Source organism: Hippopotamus amphibius, chromosome 17 (assembly GCF_030028045.1).
Source record: "Hippopotamus amphibius kiboko isolate mHipAmp2 chromosome 17, mHipAmp2.hap2, whole genome shotgun sequence".
Classification (NCBI taxonomy): domain Eukaryota; kingdom Metazoa; phylum Chordata; class Mammalia; order Artiodactyla; family Hippopotamidae; genus Hippopotamus; species Hippopotamus amphibius.
Window position 1 is genome coordinate 29339815 of NC_080202.1, and position 24423 is coordinate 29364237.

General features: G+C 34.4%; 1 protein-coding gene across 4 annotated transcripts in view; it reads right to left on the minus strand.

Annotated features, from left to right (window-relative positions):
- The window catches only part of STXBP4 (syntaxin binding protein 4), a 185480-nt gene that overhangs the window by 144721 nt on the left and 16336 nt on the right, over positions 1-24423 (minus strand). For 3 of the 4 annotated variants that reach the window (XM_057713743.1, XM_057713742.1, XM_057713745.1), the window contains 4 exons: positions 14518-14624; positions 14124-14343; positions 12421-12499; positions 6514-6608 (listed from right to left, as the gene is read on the minus strand). In XM_057713743.1, coding sequence (XP_057569726.1) covers positions 6514-6608; positions 12421-12499; positions 14124-14343; positions 14518-14624 — 501 coding nt within the window. The remainder of the gene's footprint in view (positions 1-6513; positions 6609-12420; positions 12500-14123; positions 14344-14517; positions 14625-24423) is intronic. The other variant, XM_057713746.1, reaches the window with a different exon arrangement.

Consider the following 24423-nt stretch of genomic DNA (forward strand, 5'->3'; position numbering starts at 1 on the left):
AATAAACAAATTAAGAAATCAAAGAGGGGAAATAACAACTGCTATCACACAAATACAAAAAAATCATAAGAGAACACTAAGAACAGTTATATGCCAACAAATTGGACAAACTAGAAGAAATGGACAAGTTTCTAGAAACATACTGCCTGGCAAGACTGACTCAAGAAGAAAGAACAATCACTATAAGTGAAATAAAATCTGTAATAAAAGAACTTATACCTATCCTTCTCAAACTATTTCAAAAAAGCTGAAAAGGAGGATGCACTCATAAATTCAATCTACGAGGCCACCATTACCCTGATACCAAAACAAGACAAAGATGCCACAGAAAAAGAAAACTACATGCCAACACTTTTGATGCAAAAGTCCTCAAAAAAAATATTAGCAAACCAAATTCAACAATACATGAAAAGGATTATACACCATGATTAAGTTGAATTCATTCCAGGGACAGAAGGATCCTTCAACATATGCAAGTCAATCAATGTGATACACCACATTAGCAAAAGGAAAGACAAAAACCATGTGATCATCTCAAAAGATGCAGAACAAGCATTTGACAAGATACAACATTCATTCATGATAAAAACTGTTGCAAAGGTGAGTACAGAGGAAACATAACTGAATATAATAAAGACCATTTACAACAAACCCACACCAACATAATACTCACTGGTGAAAAGCTGGAGGCCTTCCCACTAAATTCAGGAGCACAACAAGAATGCCCACTCTCACCACTTCTACTTAACATAGTATTAGAAATCCTAGCCACAGATATCAGACAAGAAAGAGAAATAAAAGTTATCCAGATTGAAAGCGAAAAGGTAAAACTGCCACTATTTGCAGATGAAATGATATTCTATAGAGAGAGCCCTAAAGTCTCCACAGAAAACTATTAGAACTAATAAATGATTTCAAAAAGGTAGCAGGGTAACAAGATTAATATACGCAATTCTGCTGTAGTCTGTAAACTAATAATGAAATATTAGAAAGAGAAAGTAAAAAAAAAAAAAACCCTCTTTAAAATCACATCAAAAAGAATAAAATATCTAGGAATAAACTTAACCAAGGAGGTGAAAGATGTATCCTCTGAAAACTATAAAACAATGATGAAGGAAATTGAAGTTGATATAAAGAATTCTTGGATTGGAATAATTAATATTGTTAAAATGGCCACTCTACCCAAAGTGGTCTACAAATTTAATTCACTCTCTATCAAAATACCAGGACATTTTTCACAGAACTAGAACAAATAATCATAAAATTCATATGGAACCACAAAAGACCCTAAATTACCAAAACAGCCTTGTGAAAAAAGAACAAAGCTGAAGGTATAACCCTTCCAGACATCAGACTATACTGCAAAGCTACAGTAATCAAAACAGTGTGGTATATTGCCACAAAAATAGACACATATATTAATGATATAGAACAGAGAGCCCAGAAATAAACCTACACACCTATGGTCAATTAATCTACAACAAAGGAGGCAAAAATATACAATGGAGAAAAGACCATCTCTTCAATAAGTGGTGCTGGGAAAACTGGAGAGTCACATGTAAAACAATGAGATTAGAACATTTCATCACAGTATATGCAAAAATAAACTCAAAATGGTTTAAAGACCTAAATGTAAGAAAAGAAACCATAAAACTCCTAGAAGAGAACATAGGCAGAATACTCTCATAAATTATAGCAATATTTTTTTAGATCAGTCTCCTAAAGCAAAAGACATAAAAGCAAAAATAAATAAATACATCCCCTAATTCAACTTAAAAGCTTTTGTACAGCAAAGGAAACCATCAACAAAATGAAAAGACAACCTATGGAATGGGAGAAAATATTTGCAAATGATGCAACTGACAAGGAGTTAGTATCCAATATATATAAAATGCTCATAAACTTAATATCAAAAAACAAACAACCCAATCAAAAAATGGGCAGAACACCTGAATAGACATTTTTCCAAAGAAGATGTATAGATGGCTAACAGGCACATGAAAAGCTATTCAACAATACAAATTACAAGAGAAATGCAAATGAAAACAACAATGAGATATCACCTCACTCCTGTCAGAATGGCTATCATCAAAAAAGCCTACAAATAAGAAACATTGGCAAGGGTATGGAGAAAAGGGAACCCTTTGCACTGTTGAAATTAATGTAAATTGGTGCAGCCACTCTTGGAAAACAGTAAGCAGGTTCCTCAAAAAACTCAACATAGAACTACCATATGATCCAGCAATTTCACTCCTGGATATTTATCTGGAAAAAATGAAAAAACTAATTCGAAAAAATACATACACCCCAAAGTTCACAGCAGCACTATTTATGATAGCTATGACATGCAAGCAACCCAAGTGCCCATCAACAGATGACTGGATTAAGATATGTGTGTGTGTGTGTGTGTGTGTGAGTGTGTGTGTGTGTGCATGCATGTTTGTGTATATGGCTGTATAGAATGGAATACTACTCAGCCATAAAAAAAGAATGACATTCTGCCATTCGCAGCAACATGGATGGACCTAGAGAATATGCTTAGTGAAATAAGTCAGACAAAGATGAATATTGTATGATATCACTTACATGTGGAATCTAATACAAATGAATGCATTTGCATATATGCAAAACAGAAACAGACCACAGGTACAGAAAACAAACTTATGGTTACCAAAGAGGAGAGGGAAGCAGGGGTAGGGACAAACTTCAGGTATGGGATTAACAGATATAAACCACTATATATAAAATAGATAAGCAACAAAGATTTACTGCATAGCACAAGGAATTATAACCATTATCTTGTAATAACCTATAATGGAGTATAATCTGCAAAAAAGACTGAATCATTATGCTGTATACCTGAAACTAATATAATATTGTAAATTGACCACATTTCAACAAAAAAATAAATTGGAGGTAATTTATTTTTGATTAAAAATAGGTTCCAATAATTTCTTATATAACAAATGTCATCTTTTCACCTTAAACAAAATTGCAAATTTGTTAATTGGACAAACAAATGTCCTTAACTTTTTCTGATATCTAAATGATGAATCTGAAAAATGTCACTTCCTTACAATACTAGTCACATACTTCCCAACCTAATACAAAGAACACCTCATTAACTATATTCAGACCCTGGGTATACCATTGTACACTACAGCTTTCTTCAAATGTTACAGAAATGGAAAGAGGTAAAGTAAATATCAGCAAAATGGCATCTGTATCCCAAAGCATCTTTCTCAGGTACAAAAATATAGATAGCAAGGAGGTGCTATAATTCTTCATCTTCAAGTCAACTAAAAAATATATCCCTATTTGCTATGTTTACCATATCTACTTAGAACTTTAACATTGGGATCAAACGAGACACATAGTGTTAGTTCAGTGTTAGAAATTACTTTCTACTATATCCTGATATAAAATTGTCTATCTTAACTACTAAAATATGAAGGATTTCATGAAAACAATGCACCAGAAATAAACATCTTGACAGGTAATTTCCTTCATCAAAATCTAATCTCTCTGCCTTTCTTAAAATTGTACTGTGTTGGCTAATGACTTAATAACCACCTAATCAGTTAACATCTTTTCCTTGTGGACTATTTTATATCACCAATTTCCTAGACACTACATGCAATATACTTATAGGTGATAAAGTAAAAAGATATAATTTTATTACATTTTAAATACTTGAACATATTGGCCTTATCTATTACTAAATAGGAAATGAGTTAAAAATATAATGGACAATAAAGTTGAACCTGTCTACAAAGCAGCAACTAAAATAGAAGGATCTATTTCAAATTAAGGTGATATAGATATTATTACATTAATATGTAACTATTCAAAAGAGTAGGAATAGCTTAGGAAATATATGGGTGGATAGCAGTTAATACAGATTTTAGAACAAAAATTGTTATTAAGTGAAATTTAGTTTCAAACTCTGAAAATAAAAAATGTTCTACTAGTTTGCAAAACTAAAAATAGTTACCATATGACCCAGCAATCCCACTACTGGGCATATACCCAGAGAACACCATAATTCAAAAAGACTTTATGCACTCCAATGTTCACTGCAGCACTATTTACAATAGCCAGGACATGGAAGCAACCTAAATGTCCATCAATAGATGAATGGATAAAACAGTTGTGGTACATATACACAACGGAATATTACTCAGCTATAGAAAGCAATGAAACTGGGACATTTGTAGAGACCTGGATGGACCTAGAGACTGTCATACAGAGTGAAGTGAGTCAGAAAGAGAAAAACAAATATTGTATATTAACACATATATGCAGAATATAGAAAAATGGTACAAATCAATGAGTTTGCAAGGCAGAAATAGAGACAGAGATGTAGAGAACAAACATATGGACACCAAGTGGGGAAAGCGGGGAGGGCTGGGGGGAATGAACTAGGAGACTGGGATACCACATTGTACACTCTAAATATATGCAGTTTATTGTATGTTAACTGTATCTCAATAAAAGTTCAAAAAAATAAATAATAAAAATTAAAAAAATAAATAAAAACCATTTGTAATTTCTTTTATTCAAATTTAAAAAAAATTTTCTACTAAAAACAGTCACTAAAAATATTTGGAATAAAAGCAGGGAAGCTGAATTTACACAGAATATAGGCTTCCTTTGCTGTAAAACTGCCATTTTATTATTCTATAAAAATAATCAATTTGTTAAGGCTAAAAGGAGGACCAGAAGTGGAATAATTAATATGCAATCAACTCATATTTCTCAGAATCAATACAAATTAAGATGATTTTCAAATTTCTAAGAAAATTAATCAGATTTTAAAAATCTAATACACTAGGACAATTTAAACTGAGTCAAAGAATAAAGGCTACCAGGCAAATCATTAGCTGAATAGTTTTCTCCTTATCCAGAAGAATGGTTAGTATTAAATCTTGGATGTTCAGAAATGTATATTACAGTAATATCATTAAAAAACAGTAATTATTCATTTTTAGATAACAGATGTTTTTAAACCTCAAATATTCTATTTTTTGAAAATGTTATTAACTGATTGTAAAACTTGCCATTATCCAGAACTTACATTTCAGCCACAAATAAAAAGAAAATAAAACATAGCAAAAGATACTCAGGATTTCGAAGATATAAAGGAGACATCCCGAGAATCTAATTAATGAGAAAATTTTATAGAGCACAAACCAGGTGTTTAAATCGTGGTAGGTACACAGGAATGTAAGCTTTGACTTACTGACAAAACAAAACACAGAAGATTACAGGGTACTGAAAAATGATGTTCAGTGCTACAGATGCACAAAATATGGCAATATTGGCCTGAACTATAAAAGTTAACAAGGAGCTGGACAAAAGCAGTTGGAATTGAGTCAGAATTTAAGCAAAGAGTAAGATTCAAACTGGCACTGAAAGGATTATTATTATAGGACCATGCAAAGATCTAAATATGTGAATGAATGGTAATGTACATTTATTCTAGCTATGCATCTTCATACTCTTCCTAAAATGTAAAAATTCATTACCCACAAAAATTGACAGGAAAGTAGAGGCTGTGAACCTTCAGCACTATATCCATTTTCACATTAAAAAAAAAAAAAACACACACATTTTTGCTGTCATCTTCCAGATAGCCTGAAAGGAAAAGTTTTAAAACCCTTTCCTGCTTGTAATTTTTTTTTTAATCATCTTATGTTTCTTTTATATATAGAAACTCTCAATATAATACTATCCCCAGTATGATTTTTTGGTACAATGCTACCACCTTCTTTATATCTGGTAAGCTTCTATTTTAGGATTTAGTTTCCCTTCACTTTTCAAACAATCAGGTAATAGACTATTACTTCCTTGCACTGACCGCCATTACATATTTGAAGTCTACCACGCTTTGTCATGATTTATCCCATGTTTCCTTTGATTCTACATTGTAAAACACCACATTGGTCTCATTCCTACACAGGAGGAAACTGATTACTTGGAATGCCAATTTAGTTACAAAACGTTTTATTTCTATTGTGTACTAATGAACCACCGTGAACTGCACAACTTAAACATGAATTAGGTCTTCCCTGGTGGTGCAGTGGTTAAGAATCCACCTACCAATGCAGAGGACACAGGTTTGAGCCCTGGTCCGGGACGATCTCACATGCTGCAGAGCAACTAAGCCCTTGTGCCACAACTACTGAGCCCATGTGCCACAACTACTGAAGCCTGTGTGCCTAGAGCCCATGCCCTGTAACAAGCACCACAACAAAGAGTAGCCCCCGCTTGCCACAACTAAAGAAAGCCTGAATGCAGCAATGAAGACCCAACACAGCCAAAAATAAAATAAAAAAATTAAAAAAAAATTAAACATGAATTACACAGCTTAAACCCAAACTGGCATTCATTTAACAGCAAATCGATAACTCTTCGAGAAACTAATGGCTCCAATCCTTTATCCTCGCAAAGAATGAAAATACTTCCTTGCTGGTGTTTTATGAAAGAAAAATGAAAATTTCAAGTATTTACCATTTCCAGTTTCTCTACCTTAAGGCGAACAGAGGGATTTAGGGAAATCTTCTTTCCTTGTGGTCCATAATTATCAGTCCAGGCAGGGGCAATATCTAAGAGACAACAGGGTATACATTAATTGGAAATTTAATTGGAATAGAACTTTTCTTTTGACAGGATGTGTTCTGGGTTCCTGTTGTTCAAAAAGAATTCTGGCTAATCAGTTGCCAGCTTTCACTTTTGTTTTCATGGTATTTGTTCTTTAAATCTAAAATGTATCATATAAACCAGCTTCACTTGATCCTTAAAAGAAATGATATTAAAAGTGGCCAATTATGCATTAAATCCCACAGAAATATCAACTGAAAAGAGAAACATACATTCCACTACTTACCCTGTCATTACAATGCCTTATTAATTGCAAAATGAAAAGTCTTTTTTTTCCTTCCAAAACAAAATCATATTAGAAATTCAAAAAGGTCATGATTTTTCTTTGGCAAAGTGGTTTTGCTACGTGAGTTCTGGAGGTACTATGGAAAAACTCACAAATGCAAATTGTTTCAAGTCCGCACATAAAGTATGATATAGGCTCAAAACTTCTTGAACTAAAAATTCTATTTCTTGTTTTACAGAAGGGTTATATTCCAAGTAGCATAAATGGATTCTCAAGAGTTGAGTGTCACACACCTCTCACTCATTCTCTAACGCCTTCTCAGTACACCCTGATTATTTAGACGAGCTTTGTCCTTGTTGCATGAATAAAAAACAGGCGTTACAAGGGAGTAGAACCTGAAAAATTATTTGTCTTAATATGCCAAAAAATTCCTGCAATTCATGTCAATCCTTATATCTAAATTGTCACCATTCTAAATACACTTTTAAATGGTATTTTACTAGTTCTACATAGAAACAAGAGGAAGAGAAAAAACTTTTTAAAATGTCACATTTTTATGCAGTGTTTTAATTTTTTTTTTATTTCTCAGAGCATCTGTCTCTAAGTACAAAATGATTTGCATTCTCTTTCTTAAGAACATAAGAAGTGCATAGGAAAATAAATAGTCTTCCTCTAAACCTTTAACACTTCCTTAACATTCTATGTAAAATCTTGAATATAGCTTATAGGTGTCAAGATCATAAAAAAAAATGGTTACTGACTTTTAGCTTTAAATGAAATTCCAACCTTGAGAAAGACTAATTTTAGTATAATAGAATTTTTATAATTTTGATAAAAGCAACAAAGATGCCTTTGTTACTGTGACACCTAATTGTTGGCCAAGGGCTAAAAATACATTATATATGTATTTTTTTCCCCTTAAGAGAAATTTTGTGCCAAACCTAAAGTGCAGCATAAAAGATCATCATGGAGTGAAGTGGTATGGAAGCCCAAACAGCAGATAAGTCAAACCTTGTTTTTCATTTCTAGGGTTTGGATGTGTGAGGCTTGACAATGACTTTCAGCCTGGTGCCTGACCTACCATTAAGGCACACTAACACAAGGTGGACGCAAGCTAACTTAATTATGATCTGAGACCAAGACTAATCCTGGGGTGTGAATTACTCAATTCAAGTGTGTGTGGAAGGGGTGGAGAGAAGATGAAAGAGAGGGAGGGACAGGGACACACACCAAGGCATGGGTTCTTATGTTTTCCTACATCTAAGCATAAAAGTTTGCTACGTGCAATAGTGGAAATAACAGAAGATTAACTCTTACTTATGCTTACTTTTAGCCAGGCATTACATTAAGTACTTTATATATGTAAGATCATTAATCTTTACAATAACCACAGTGAACCAAATGTAAAATAGATGGCTAGTGGGAAGTGCTGCATAACACAGGGAGATCTACTCAATGATTGGTGATGACCTAGAGGGGTGGGATAGGGAGGGTGGGAAGGAGGCTCAAGAGGGAAGTGATATGGGGATATATATAAATACAGCTGATTTACTTTGTTGTACTGTCACAACACTTTGAAACTGTCACAACAGTGTAAAGCAATTATACTCCAATAAAGATCTGGAAAAAAAAAATAACCACAGTGACACAGGTGTTATTATTTCCAACCCAAGGATGATGAGACCAAGGCCCAGAAAGGTAAAGAAACTAGCTCAAGATCATACAGCTAGTAGTGACCATGTTAGGGTTCTAATCTCTTATGACTGCTGAAGCCAATTTCTTAAATATGTCAATATCTTTTCATCATCAGTTTTCTCATCTGTCAAGTAGAAAGAAAAAAACAGACCACCTTACAGGAATTGTAAAGGTAAATTAAAAATCCGAGAAAACTATAAAGTAGTGTTAATAGGAAGAAAGACGCACAGAGATTAAATACGAGATTTAATATAAACTTACAGTAACCTCCCACTTAACAATATGTAATAACGACTTAACAAAATCTCACTTTCTTCTAGCCAAAATTCCCCTATATCTTTACCTTTGGACCAAAACCTTAGGAGGATCTGGGCATAAATCCAGCATGCCTTGGTAATACAAGGTAGCTTGACCTGAAAAGCTCCCCCACAGACAGTTTTCTTCGTTTGCCAGTGTCCTCTCTCACATTCAGCCTTGAGCTCTTTATTTGCTCCTCTGTGGGGTGGTGAGGATTTTCAAAGTATGGCTTATTATTCTCTTGGAACTTCTCTTCCTATTCCTCTTTTTTAGGAGCAGAACAAAGGAAATGTTTTATAAGGGCAGGATCAATACCATTTGGTTAATACCATGAATACTCACCATGGATATTTTCCCTCATCACTAGTTTGTTTTCACTTTTAAAAGCCTTACTGCAGAAGAATTAAGGCTTGTGCTGTGGTAAAGTTAAAATAATGATTTTATTTCTTCACACAATAATTTTTTACTGATTTCCTTAGGAACGTCTTTAGCATATTTTTAGCTCACTTACAAACTCACGCATTATTCACCCTATGGCAACCAGTAAACAACTCTGGATTCTTAAATAGGAAATTTATATAACAGAATAGTTTCTAAAAACATATTCAAGTATAATGTGGATTTTAAAAATTCTAACCAGTTTTACACTTTGGAATGCTTCTGAGATGGGAACAGGGTAGATTTGCCTCATTAAGTTTATCTTTGTTAAGGTTAACATTAAAACTTGTTCGTATTTTTTTAATAAATACTAGCTGGCTGAGGGAGTCCAGATGTGATGGTTAAGGATATAATTTGGGAGCAACCTATAATTAACTACTTATAACAGACAAATCACAATGTATATAAGTTACCTAGAGATAATTTAGAATTGACTGTTTTTTTTCCTCCCCAGAAACATCTGGTCTACTACATTTATGTGAAAGAAAATGGTACTCAGTTAATTCCATTTCTACTCTAGAAAAATGTTCCATTTTAATTACATTTTAATATTTACATACAGCTTACTCAAATATATTTTCCACTAAATTATTTTTCTATTACAAAATCTAGCATCATTTCTTATAGTCACTGATGTAAATGTACCTCAGTTTGTTCATTACTACAGGATTTCCTTGCTTTGATCAGATTTGCCTCCTAGGTCACCTGACATGTAGCTTGTCCTTACTTTTTTGCATTTGATGGTGGTGCCTCCTTCACTTAGGAAGATCTCTTACTTTCATCCATCCCTTCATGTTTATCACTTCTTTCAAGATCTGGATGATGTCTGACTTTAGCCAAGAAATTTTTCTCTATTGATTTCTGCATATTTTGTGACAAATCCTTTACTATGTACTAGCTTCTGGGGTAGAGAGGGAGAATACAAAATTGAATTAAAGGACAGAAGCTTTTACTTCTGCTCTAAAAAGCACACCCTGGAATATTATCTGAGCTATACCCTAAACTTCAGTTTCTGTAATATTAATAGTAATGACAGCAAATGTACTGAGCATATTCTATGCACCAGTGACAAAGTGCTTGACATACATAATCTTGTTTGATACTCCTAACAACCCCACAAGGAAGCTATTTCAATATAATAAGCTAATTCAGCTAATAAGTTGGAAGCAAAGATCTGAATCTCTAAGTTTGCATTCAGAGCCTGGTGATTAACTGCTGTGTTTTCCCTTTATCACACTCAGGTCACTTACTACTTCTTCCTTAATCCATTTTCTTCATGTCTTTACACGTCTTGTGCAAATGTGTTATTCATCCATAAGACACTATACTTCTTAGAGTACCAAAACCACCCACTCCCTGCTCTAGTCAACACAGAACACTGCAAATAGTCTATTACTTATTCAATAAATCACACACACACATAAACAAATACACACATATATGTTTTATAATCTGAACAATGAAAGTTTTTAACCCCACATTTGATTTCACAATATACTATTAAGTATCTCATGGAAAAAGCCCTAATTCCTTCATATTTCCTATTGAACTATGATGCACATGACATACTAAGTAAATACTTACTGAATAAATAAATGGTTAAAAGAAGCATTAAGTAGTTCAACTGCTTTCAAAATTAAAAACAAGTTACATAAATGCCTCCTACCATGGTTTGCTTCTTTGATCTATCTTGTTTTTCTCACATGGGTTCCCAGTTCAAAATAAAAACTATATATCAAGAGAATGGAAATTAATTATGTAAAGGAAATAGTACTAATATAGTTTCTAAGGGTCAACAAATCCCACTAAGTAAAAAGGCATATAATCGATGGCTAAAGATTGCTCCTAACCCACTGGTAAATACTGCTCCAAATCAGAGAAACTACTATGGAATTCACTATAAATTCTTGTTAAGTATAGGAGCTATGTGCTATGGTCTGAATGTGTGTGTCCACCCAAAATTCATATGTTGAAATCCCAACCCCCAAGATGATGGTATTAGGAGTTGGGGCCTTTGGGAGGTATTTAGAGCATGAAGGTGGAGACTTCACTAACAAGATTAGTGTTATTATAAAAGAGACCCCACAGTGCTCCTTAGACACTCCCACTATGTGAGGACACAAAGAGAAGTCTGCAACCACAAGAAGGCTCTCACCCAGACCACACTGGCACCATGACCCTGGACTTTCAGCCTCCAGAACTGTGAGAAACAAATGTTCATTATTTATAAGGCACACAGTCTGTGGTATTTTGTTTTAGTAACCCAAACAGACTAAGACACTATATAATTTATATTAACTCTTCCTTATTTTGCAGTTTTGATCTACACAATGCTATTAAAAATTAAAATATACAAGTAACAATTTGCTTTATAATTTAGAAATGTAATTAATTAACTCTTCCTTTCTATTAGCATAGTTTTTTTGTTGTTGCTGTTTGGTTGGTTTTTTTTGTTCCCTTTAACTTTTGGAGATAATTTAAGGGAAGGAATTTTTTCTTGATATTTGAGCCTATAAACACTTTACAGATTGACAAAAATCCTTTTTTTATAGGTAGCTTACACAATTAATCCTTTAACTGTTTTAAAAAGTCAATAAATCATTTCATGGTGATTAAGAACCAATAATACTGAATTCACGATACTGATGTTCTTTCCAATTTATATCTATATAATCTCTTCCAAGAAAAGCAATTTATATCTCTACAGTCTTTTCCAAGAAAAACATATTTCTTTTCTTTAAGCTATGCTCCCTATTTCTCTGAAAGGTGCATTTAATATACCTCACCAGGATTTCAATAAAAGGGCAAGGCAACCTATCTTGATTTATAGAAAACTTTTCATTATTTGGTTTCAACAGTTCATTGATTATTATAGCTTCATAGGCACTGTTATGATAATATGTCTTTTAAAATTTCAACCCTTTGTTCCGGAAAATTTCCATTAAAAGTCATAATCTAATAGGGATCACAGCACAATAGATTCATTTTGTTCTTTTACTCAATGAAGAAAAAAGACATAATGCACCCTTCTTTAAAGTCTATTAAGTCACACTATGTAATTGAAAAAAATAACACAAAAGAGGAATTAAATGTGCATTTACCTGTATTAGATATATATGTAGGGCTGTTGTCCAAAGAAGTAATTGGAATCTGTTCTGTTTTCTTGTATCCAGTTTTTACCTATGAAAGAAAATGAGGAATGTGAAATTTCAGTTTCTAAAGTAGGTCAAAGAGCAGACTAGAAGTTCATGTTAACATAAAAAGAATGATTAAAGAGATTAAAATGATAGTCCCCAAAATATGAAAGCTTTAAAATTTTGGTATATTCATCTTCAAACAAAGCAATTCAGAATGAAAGTAACAACTGCTTTCAGCTCTATCATATCCAAGGACAACAAAATATAAGGCTATGCACTGTGCCTCTGAAAAAGTATTATAACCCCAAGTGAAAAAGTATAAGGGACTAAGAGAAAATCTTAAACTCTGTATCTGATTATCATGGACCTGAAACTGAAGTTACCTTTGATGAATTTTATTCCACTGACTAAAAGCCTACCTGAGTTTCAAGTTTGTTTTATAGAGTATATGCTCTATTTTATAACTCATAATTGTTTTATAAACTTTATTTATTGGCTGTGTTGGGTCCTCATTGCTGTGTGAGAGCTTGCTCTAGCTGCGGCGAGTAGGGGCTGCTCTTCCTTGCGGTGCATGGGCTTCTCATTGCAGTGGCTTCTCTTGTTGTGGAGCACTGGCTCTAGGCGCACAGGCTTCAGTAGTTGCAGCACATGGACTCAATAGTTGTGGCTCACGGGCTCCAAAGCACAGGCTCAATAGTTGTGGCATGTGTGTTTAGTTGCTCCGTGGCATGTGGGATCTTCCTGGAGCAGGGATCAAACCGTGTCCCCTGCATTGGCAGGTGGATTCTCAGCCAACGCACCACCAGGGAAGCCCCTATAACTTATTATTTATGGCACTGTAGCAATTAGTAATTACAGTCCATCCATTCATATCTGCCAGTTCTGCATGTGCAAATTCAACCAACAACAGACTGAAACTATTTTTTAAAAATTCCAGAAAGTTCCAAAAAGCAAATGTTGAATTTGCTGCATTGGCAGCTATTTATACTGCATTAGGTATAACAAGTAATCTAGACATTATTTAAAGTATACGGGGAGGGTGTGCATAGGTTATATGTAAGTACCACACCATTTTATACAAGAGACTTGAACATCCTCAGATTTTGGTATCTGCTGTGGGGGTTTGGGGAGGTTGTCCTAGAACCAATCCTTCCGCAAATACTGAGAGATGATTGTAATTATATCGATTTTGATGTAGAAACTCCCCCTTTTGTGTGATTCTAGGGTGAACTATCGATATATTCCAGCATACACACTGGATTTGGGAACAAAATCCATCTACACTTTATAGGAAAGAGCTGAGGAACAGAAAGGAAGATTGCCTGTCTTCAGTCAAGCAGAAAACAGAAAAAATAACGAATGGAACCATATTAGAGACTATCTGAAAATAAATATAACATTCCATATCATAGTTTTGAATGATATCTAGGCATATCTTTGTGATGCCATTCCTGATCATGATTTTCTTCGCAAAGAATACACTGACTTGGAAAATTATATTAATTGACAGCACAGCATAAAAATCTTAAACAAAAAAACATCTTTCAAGGAAATACCAATTTATTAACAAACTATATTATCAAAATTATAGTTCTATGTGTATATAACAAACATGACACATAGGGGATTTGTGGACTACATAAATAAACAGAGGAAATTATGATTACCTGGTTTATCTTAAAAGGAGGTAGAACAGCATCTATAGATTTGGGAGTGGATGAGGTCTTTGGAATTAGTATTTCAGGGGGAGAAGAAAGAAGACTAAATTTTGAGTCTTGAGGTCCATATTCTCCTGTAGCTTGTAAGAGGGATGAACACGATGGATTTTCTAAATGACTGCTGTCAGATTTCTGTCTTATGAATGCTATCTCCCAAGCAGATTCTGACCTAGCATTAAAAAGAAATCACTTTATGGATACAGTAAAATTGAATTCTAAGATAATGTTTCATATATTACCAAGAAATACTTCTTTTGAGTCTAAAGTACTAGGACAACTTAAATTGCTATTTTTAGGGAGACACGCTAAATGACTCATTCTGTCTTACGGATAGAATAGTTACCTCAGCTTGGCTCTGGTAATTATGCTTTTTGCCTCTTCAAATGATACACCAATCATAGACTCCTTGTTTACTGAGACAAGTTGATCTCCTGGCTTCAAACGTCCATCCTAACAAAAATAGTGACATTTGTAAAGAAACTGATTATAAAGTGTTTCTTAAAAAATTAATTGACGCAATTACAGCAAAGCACAGTTTTAGTAAAGAATGACAAAGGAAAGAGTAAAAAAATTTTAGACAAAGAACCTCAACAGCAAAAAGTTTTGAATTAAAGTCAGGTTTGGTAATATACATGAATGAAATGGAAATGTTCACGTACTCCTTGAATAAACTCTCACACTAAGGAATCCTGAATATATGAAGACATAGTCTGGTACACTAGGAAAGAGACCTGTTTTAAAAGGTCAGTTGTATGAGACAAACATAGCTCTGACTGTGATAAAGTAGGCCAAATAATTCTAGTATATTTCGAATACAAGACTCATTCACTTTAATTTCTGAGCATTACTGTATCTTTCACCCCACCAAACACTGAGTTATTCCACTGTTAGAATTTTTAAAAACTCTGCCAAGGATCTTAATTACATTGATTCTACCCATATTTCTGTTCACGGGCAAACATCTTCTTTACTGGATCTGCTGTCCCTCCTGTGACTTGGGCCCGGTTGGTTGTAGAGGTAGCTTTATTCACATCCTACTAATAACAACCAATTCTAACTGACTGCCTGACATTGTTTTTGCCAAGTCCTGGCTCTGCCTATAACTAGCCTAACTGAATAAACAAAGCATAAAAGCATAAAATAAGACAAAGCATAAGAGTTAATGTATATGTTAGGCAAGTTTTCTCAGTCTTCATTTGTTTTTTCTTTTAATTCAAACTGTTAAAGAAGAATGAGCTCTCTTCATTTTCAGTTCCTATGATGCTTCTCTATTTATTATTAGTACAAATACAGAAAGCATTATTTCCATAACTGGGGAAGAAGCTTATATGGTTAAAAAGCATTTTCACCCTTGATGGTATTTAAGTAAATTCCACAAATTCAAGGAAACATCTTTTAAAAAGGCTTATTTACTATGATACATCCCTGGATAATTGACCTTTGATCTGAACTGCATTATATATATAATAATGATGATTTATGGTTATTTTATTGTTAAATAACAATAATTTTTTTAAAAAAACACATTTACTATTATCTCTTACACTGAATATCTAGTACACAGGAAAGCAAATAAATATAAAATATTTATCAAAAAATTTTATGGGAACATGTTATTTCAAACACTGTGTATAAAAGATAGTATAATCTAAATGCATAACGACCCTATGACCCTTCTGAAATGTAAACATAAAAAATAAACCAAAAAGGCAATTTGATTTTAAAAATATGTAAAATTTGAAAACTAATTTGGAGTTTATAAGTATGTGATTAAACAAAACTAGCAAAGTCAGAGAGCACATAATTGCTATATTCACAAGTGATTTTTTTTTTCTCCTTCCACTTGATAAATGTATGAGGAGTAAAACACAATAGTAATGCCAGAAAAGGCAAAGCAATATGGAGAAAGTATCCACCATATGAGTCCTATGTGTTCAGTAAATTAAAGAGCTGATTTTGTAAGATTTCATAAACGCAGTTCTGTATTGCCTGGGCCCAAGTCTTCTGACAGACTTTGGTTACATATGCATTTAAATCAACTATACCCAGACTATACTTAGAAACTTAGGTACAAGAGCTTACAATTAGCAAGTTAAATGTTAGTTTGAGGGTAAGTCATTCCCTCAAGGTTAAAGTGAAATGGTAATCAAACAAACAAATAAAAACAATCTTTTTGCCACAGGCAAAAAGATAAGGCTGATAAAAGTTGGGGAAGAATAAACAAAACTCTGGAGACTGCTTATATCTGGAAGGGAGGGTGGGGAATGTAATGGGGTGGGGGAAAAACATACAGGAATACTTAATAGTAAAATTTTCTACTTTGCAAATCAAATGGTGAACGCTAAGTGGATTCATAGGTGTTCGTTTCATTATTGTACTTCATAAGTTAGATATATGTTCCAACATCCTTTGGTATGTGTAAAATATTACATTACTAAAAAGCAAAGAAATTTTCTAGTCCATCGATATAAAAAGAAAACTCATGACATTTGCCTCAGCAATGTTCCTAAATAGATGAATTTTATTTTGGTTCTAAATTCCAAAACTGGCATTGGAAGTAACGGTCAAATAGAGATCCTTAAAATCCAATTTTAAAATAAATAAATAAAATTAAATGTCATTGTTAAACCCAGCTTTAGATCATTTGGAATCTACAAAAAATTCCTCATTAGAATCAGCTTAATAAGGTAGATTATAACCTAAATTTAATTACTATACTACTATTGACTTATATCCCAAAGCCTGGAAATAATTTAGGGAAAGAAAGGGAAAAATGAAGAAGCCGTGCTTCATTGGAACAAAGCATTTAAAGGACACTGACAAGGGAAAAAAGGTTCTTTTAGAATTGGGGTGGTGGACAGTAAATATTAAGTTATTTTGTTTTAATCTAAATATTCTTGGTATTAAACTGCCTTTTATTAAACCTCATTGAAAATGGAAAATTCCATAATGATGACTATAAACCAGATGCCAACTCAATTGTCTTCTAGTTGGGCAGGAGCCTTCAGAGGCAGTGGACTGATAAGGGAAAAAGAGCATGAGGTATGGCAACCAGATAGATCTGAATTTGAATTTGAGCTCCACAACTTGCTAGCTAGATGCTCATAAACAATGAGAGAAAGTGAAGGAAGGGGCTGGGGGAGGTGCACAATCTCATCCACAAGGAACACAGAACTAAATTCTAAATTGTCGGAGACAGCTCCTCTCTCCATGTTATCTTATAGAAACCACAGTTTGTTGTCAGCATTACAGAGAAACAGCCTTCAGAAAACAGAAGTCGGTGATAGGGTTTAATCGACCTACCTCCACCCACATCCTCCTCTCGGGATGCACAGTATTAGCCACATAGAGGAAAAAGTTCTCAGGAAGGCAATTTAACACTTCTTATGTTAAAGTACACTGATGTACTGAAGTAGCATTTTCCAGGAAGGCAAGAGTCAGAGAAGAGAAGAAGGAGAAAGTCTCTGACTGTATTTCTGGTGTTTATATATATTTTTGTTTCTGAAAAGAACTCACCAGCAGTTTTTTTCTCCCTTCTTTGCTTCCTAGAATAAGATCTTAGCTGATCATGTGAATTTCTGAACCTGTTTAAAAGTCAGAACCTGCAAACTAAAACAAAGCTATTTCTGTAAAAGTCTGGCATTCAAAGCCAGTGAATTCTGCCCCAGCTGGATTAATGTGTCTGTGAAGATACTAACTTCAGAGAGGCCTCTTCTACACTGTCTAGATTCTGATTCAGCACTTACTGAGCAACCACACAACATGACAGGCAAGGTGCCAAGCACTTTCGCACGCCCAACTTCAGTCTGAAATTCTTTCACACTGACATTTATAAAGATGAGGAAACAATAATGTATTCTTGAACACTTGAATAATTCTGTTAAAAACTACCAACACTGTCCATTGCAGATTATAATGACCATTATACAGTTTTCTAAATAGTGTGTTACCATAGTTTCAGAAACCATCTATACAGCCTGACTCTAACTCACTATTCCTCAATAATAAGGAATGCTCCTGCAAGCCTCTGGATTCCTTTCCCATACTCTCATACACTGTCAGTGGAGGTATCCCTCTTTTAATACCAGGCAATTTGTTTAATCTCCATGAGATTCATTTTCTTAGCTGTGAGGTAGGGATAAGTACCTATCACACAAAGTTGCTGTGATAACTAAATAACATATAAAATCCTAGCACACGGTAGGCATTAAATTGAGGTGAGTTGAATCAGAATCCCATATCTGTTGTAGGCAATTTTCACAGTGACAGCAAATTTAATCCTCCCATTCCTCAAGTTAGGAAGCCTTGATGACTGCCCACCGGTGGGAAAAGTTGAAACTCCTGAACTTTCCAAACCCAGCACAACAAACTAGCTGCAGCCAACTTTTTCTAGCCTCATCATCCACCTTCCCTCCTCAGCATATAAATTCTTCATTCTATTCTCAGAATGTGTTCTTCAAACCAGTCACGGTCTTTCAAACTTTAATGTGCTTACACATATTAATTCCTATCTAGAATGCCACCACCCACCTTGCCTCATTTAAACTTCACAGCCAAATAATCTCAAGCATTATCTCTGCTGTAAGCTTTCTCCAGCTCCCTAGATTTACTTAATTGTCCCCTTCTCTTTGCTCCAAATGCACTTATATTATTGCACTTACTCCGTACTGTCCTTATTTGTTTGCATCTTTTTTTTTCCATTAGAGTACATTAATTCAGCAACTCCCAAATTAGCAGTATTGATTCTTTCAGTTGACCAGAACTATGCCCTTTTCATGGTTATTTCCCTGAGCATAGTGCCAGGTATACAGTAGGTCCACAATAAATGAATAAAGCCCAGGAAACACTTTGAGGAAATTAAGGTGGTTCTAACACAAATAATAATGGCAAAGGAGAAAAATGACTGAACAGAACTCTAGTAAAGAGAACCCTCTTGGCTGCTACTGCTTTAGCTCCCCGCCAGTTGGCAGCTTTCTTTACCCCTTGCCATCCAGAGGCCTTTGTCCTATCTATCCCAAAAACCATGGTCCCAGTTCCAGTGACATACTCAGCATATCCTGAAAACAGATTGCTTCTGAAAGTTAGATATGCCCTGCTGTAATCCTCATGACTAACCATTAGCATCTGTATATGTGATCTTTGTCTTAATCTATAAGATTGGACCAGAAGAAGTCCTGAACTTATCACACCTAAGATGTTGATTACAGGGACTTCCCTGGTGGTGCAGTGGTTAAGAATCTACCTGCCAATGCAGGGGACACGGTTTCAATCCCTAGTCCAGGAAGATCCCACATGCTGCGGAGCAACTAAGCCTGTGTGCCACAACTACTGAGCCTGAGCTCTAGAGCCCTTGAGCCACAACTACTGAGCCCACATGCCACAACTACTGAAGCCCACGTGCCTAGAGCCTGTGCTCTGCAACGAGAAACTACTGCAATGAGAAGCTCGCTCACCACAATAAAAAGTAGTCCCTGCTTACTGTAACTGCAACTAGAGAAAACCTGCGCGCAGCAACAAAAACCCAACACAGACAATAAATAAATTAATTAAAAAATAAAAAATAAAAATAAATACATAAAAGCCCAGGACCATTGATGATTTAAAAAAAAGATATTGATTATAAGATATACCATTATTTTATGCAGCACTAAGAGAAAAAACACTGCCAATTACACTGTGACATTTATTGTAAGATCCATCTCAATTTCAGAGATGCTAGAGAAAGGAAAAAAAATATATATGTATATATACACATACCTGTGTGTATGTAAACACACAGGTAATTACATATCTATATATTTGTTTTATATATATGTATGTATGTGTATACAGTTGTCCCTCGGTATCCGAGGGAGAGTGGTTCCAGTACCCCCTTGGGTACCAAAATCCGTGGTTGCTCAAGTCCCTTACATGAAATGGCACATTTGCATGGAACCTATGCATACCCTCCCTGTATACTTTAAAGCATCTCTAAATTACTTATCATACCTAATAAAATGTAAATGATACATAAATACAATGTAAATGCCATGTAAATAGTTGCCTGTGCAGCAAAATCATGTTTGCTTTTTGGAACTTTCTGGAATTATTTTTTTCTGAATATTTTCAATTTGAGGTTGGTTGAACCCACAGATTTGGAACCCGAGTATACAGAGGGCTGACTGTACATATGTTCATGTGTGTGTGTGTGTGTGTGTGTGTGTGTACCCTAGAATCCGGTAAATGAAATACATCAGTTTTGAAGAAAAAATTTTGATTCCTGCCTGCTCCCCTTACAGTATTAACAGAGAAACAAAGAAACAAAAACAAAAACCATTCAAAGTGTTGTTCAGAATCAGACACAAAGAGTTAGGAAGAAAAGGTACTTTGGTGTGGAGCCCAGATAGTGGCAGTGGAATGGTAAACAGGCAGATTGGTAATTCTCAGAAACGTGACTGAAGAATTATTCATTCACTGCTATTAACTGAGCAATTAATATGTGTCAGGTACCATGCTGGGGACTAAGGGTATTATTGTGAATAAAATCAGATAAAATCCTTGAACTTAGGAAATATTCTGAGACTTGTGGTTCAGGCAGAGTTGGTAAAACAATCACAGATATTATGCATGATTACAAACTGAGAAGGAAAGAAACAGGCAGACAGGTGATATGAAAGATAGGTGCACAAACAGGAAAACAACCTGGCCTAGACTTGGGAGGAGGGAAGCACAGGGAATACCTCTATTTGGAAGTGGTCTTTGAATTGATATTTGAAAGTAATGGGGGGAGCTGTTCTCAGTCACGGGGAGCAGCATATAACACGAGACTTCCAGGGACTGAAAGAATTCTACCCCGAAAGCATAGGGATGGAGAGTCAGAGAAGTAGAGGGCAGAAGTCACATTATACAGAGCCTTGTAGGCAAGTAAGTATTAGCAGGATAAGTAGGGAGGGAAATAGGAATGGTGCATAAGAGCAGACAAAACTATCGTGAGGTCTAATAAAAACTGATGATAGTTTAAGCAATGGTGATGGCAGCGGAGATCAAGAAGACTAACGGCTTAAGAGGTATTTAGAGAGTAGAACAGTCAACAGTATGTACTAAGGAATTGAATATGGGTGTTCAGGGAGAGGAAGTAGTTAGGATGCGGTTAGGCTTTCTGACTTTGTGCAACCAGAAGGCGTCATTGACAGAGATTGGGAACACTGGAAGGAGGTCTGTTTGGGGAGAAATGGGTAGATGAAGGTGTAGTGTGAATATCATGAGTCCTGCCTCAGATATTTTTGTATTTGAGATGCCTTTAAGAGATCCAAGTGGAAATGTTGAACAGGCAATTGGATATGTGGGTATGAAGGTCAAGGGAGTATCCCACCCAAAAAAGGACCTAAGATTGAACACCGAGGACTCCAAACTCATATGGGATTGGCTGGTGGGGTGAAAAGGGCCTTGGAGTTCCCATAATTCATATTTTCCTTAACTCAGTACCTAGTATATTTGTTACCAACCTATAGGTTACCTCTAGCTCTTGGAGCTGGGAGAATCTTCTTTCCAACCTGAACTAGCAAAACGTGTCAAGATGTTCCAAGTTTGAACCTGGAATACATTTTTCAAAGAAACATGACCATTTTGGTTACTGAACCAGTACTGTATTTCATATCTTCCAGGAAGGAAAATACTTTTGTGTGTGTATGGGGGTAAGGGGGAGGAGGGGCAGCTAACCACGATTAATTACAGATAACTCCTTCTGAGTTCTAATAATGCCCTATCTATAAGGTTCGGGAATATAAATGAAATATAATCCATCTATAAACTTGAGATTGCCTATATTATTAGTTCTGAAATAATATAATTTAAAATAAAATTAAGCAAGTGAAAGCACTTGTATGCATTTAAAACATCTTAACAGTTGCTCAGTTCAGCAACTTAATAAGGATAACCTATGAGCCTATGTTTCCTATTCTATGAAAACATCTGCAGAAATTTTGTGCAGATTAGAAATTTATTAATAACCCTAACATAGTATTTAGAACCCAGTAAATTCTATTATTAGTATTCATAAAAAATTTTTTAAATAACATTGCATTAATTTGTATTTGCAGAGTAAATACGTATGTAACTCTCCATCCTGAGGAAGAATACAAAAGTAAACGTAAGCATTGCAAACCTACTTATTCTTCTCTGTCTACACCTTTCTCTATTTTGGCAGTTTTCTTCTCTTGAACATGACCAGATATTGTCAAAAAACATTAATAACTCTGTGCTGCTCTCTAGTGGTAAATGTAAAATCACTTTATTACATAGCTTTGCTTTCTAATACCCTTTCAAACAATGAAATTCTTAGAAAATCAAAAGGAGAAAATATATATTATAGGTATAATATCTTAGTCTGTGATCACTGACAGGAGATCAGTCACTCAGCACCACTGCTATCAATTTATTACTTTAACTGCAAATATCTTTCATGGGAAAAAAAAAAAAAGCACAAATTGATGCTTGTCTTAAAAGTAAATTCTTACCACTTGTTAGGTACCATGCTCTATTGCATTACTTCAAGTATAGTCTAAAATATACCTTAGCTATACTGAACACACACACACACACACACACACACACACACACACACATCCTCAGCTTTAAAGCTAAAGTAGTACATCTCAATTCTTACAAGAAAAATTCTGTTTTTTGTTTGTTTGAATTTAAGTTTAGTGTTTAAGTATGCTCTTATGTAGTTAATAAATTAAGTTCAATAGCCAAAAATGACATCATTATAATACCCTATACTTACTGTATAATACTTATAACTTGGTAAGTATATTTGGAAGATAACTTATTATCTCGACAAGATTGAAACAATTTAAATATATTGTTTTGAAAGTTATTGGTTGAACTGATTTTTTTTCTAATAAGGAAAAAAATTCAATTGAATAAACAAACTGCTTGCTAAACAGTGTTTGGTGTAGGGCTGGAGGGGTAAGGGTAGGACTATTTATTCAACCAAAAGAACAACAACAATATACACAAACTTTATAGGAAGATCCTTTCTCATGTTATATAGCTTGATAGTAATAGAATATTTTATTAAATTCTTTATATCCTACATTTCTCCAAAAAGGACTGGAGGCAATTTTCAATGAAAGATATAGAATCACATTAGTAAAACAGAAATAGCAAATGCAATTCAAGAGAAATGAGCATGAAAATATAGTCACCAATTTGTTAACTAAGTGCTTCAAATATGGATCTGAGCTTCCTAGCAACCAGAGCAAAAAAGAACTCATGATTTACATATTTCTTACAGTGTGGAGGAGAGTAATCCTTTCTAATTCCTAAAAAAGATATTTTCTAGTCAATTCTAAATCTAATTTCTAATCTAATTTTCTAGTCAATTCTAAATCTAATATGGGCAGCTAGTGAGTGACATAATTAAAAAATTCAACAAGAATTACTGCAAATTCAGAAATGAGTGGATTTTATTTGCTTAGTTTGTTATGTTTTGTTTTGTATTTAGGAGAGGCTAAATGAACTTAGTTTAACTGATGTAACTTAACCCTAACTCAGAGCAGGGGGTAGATAACATGTCTTCAAATATAATTTCTCTCAGCCATACTTAGGATAAAATTTGAACAGCATATAATTAAAAATATATAACATTTAGTTAGAGCTTGAAATCTGTTACTTTTATATTTATTTCATATTTATTTCCTATTCATTTGTTAGGTTCAAGCTCCTTGAGGGTAAAGGTCTATCTTCCAATCCCTTTGTATCTTTCACCGAGAAATGGTCACAGTGGACATTCAGTTATTGGGTGGGCCAAAAAGTGCCTTTGGTTTTTTAAGTGAAAATAAAAGACACAATTTTCATTTTCACCAAGAACTTTATTGAACAACGTAGCCACTCTTTTGTTCCACTACCTTCTGCCATTTTTCAGGCAACTTCATAATTCGATCTTCCCAAAACTTTTTATCTTTTTGAGCAAAGAACAGTTCCAGGTGCCTTTTACAGTCTTCCAAGGAACTGAAGTTTTTTCCATTGAGAGGATTTTGTAAAGACTGAAATAAATGGAAATCTGAAGGTGCAATGTCTGGTGAATACAGTGGATGAATCAGAACTTCCAGCCAAGCTACAACAGTTTTTGCCTGGTCATCAAAGAAACATGCAGTCTTGCATTATCCTCATGGAAGATTATGCATTTTCTGTTGACTAATTCTGGATGCTTTTTGTCGAGTGTCGCTTTCAGTTGGTCTAATTGGAAGTAGTATTTGTTGGAATT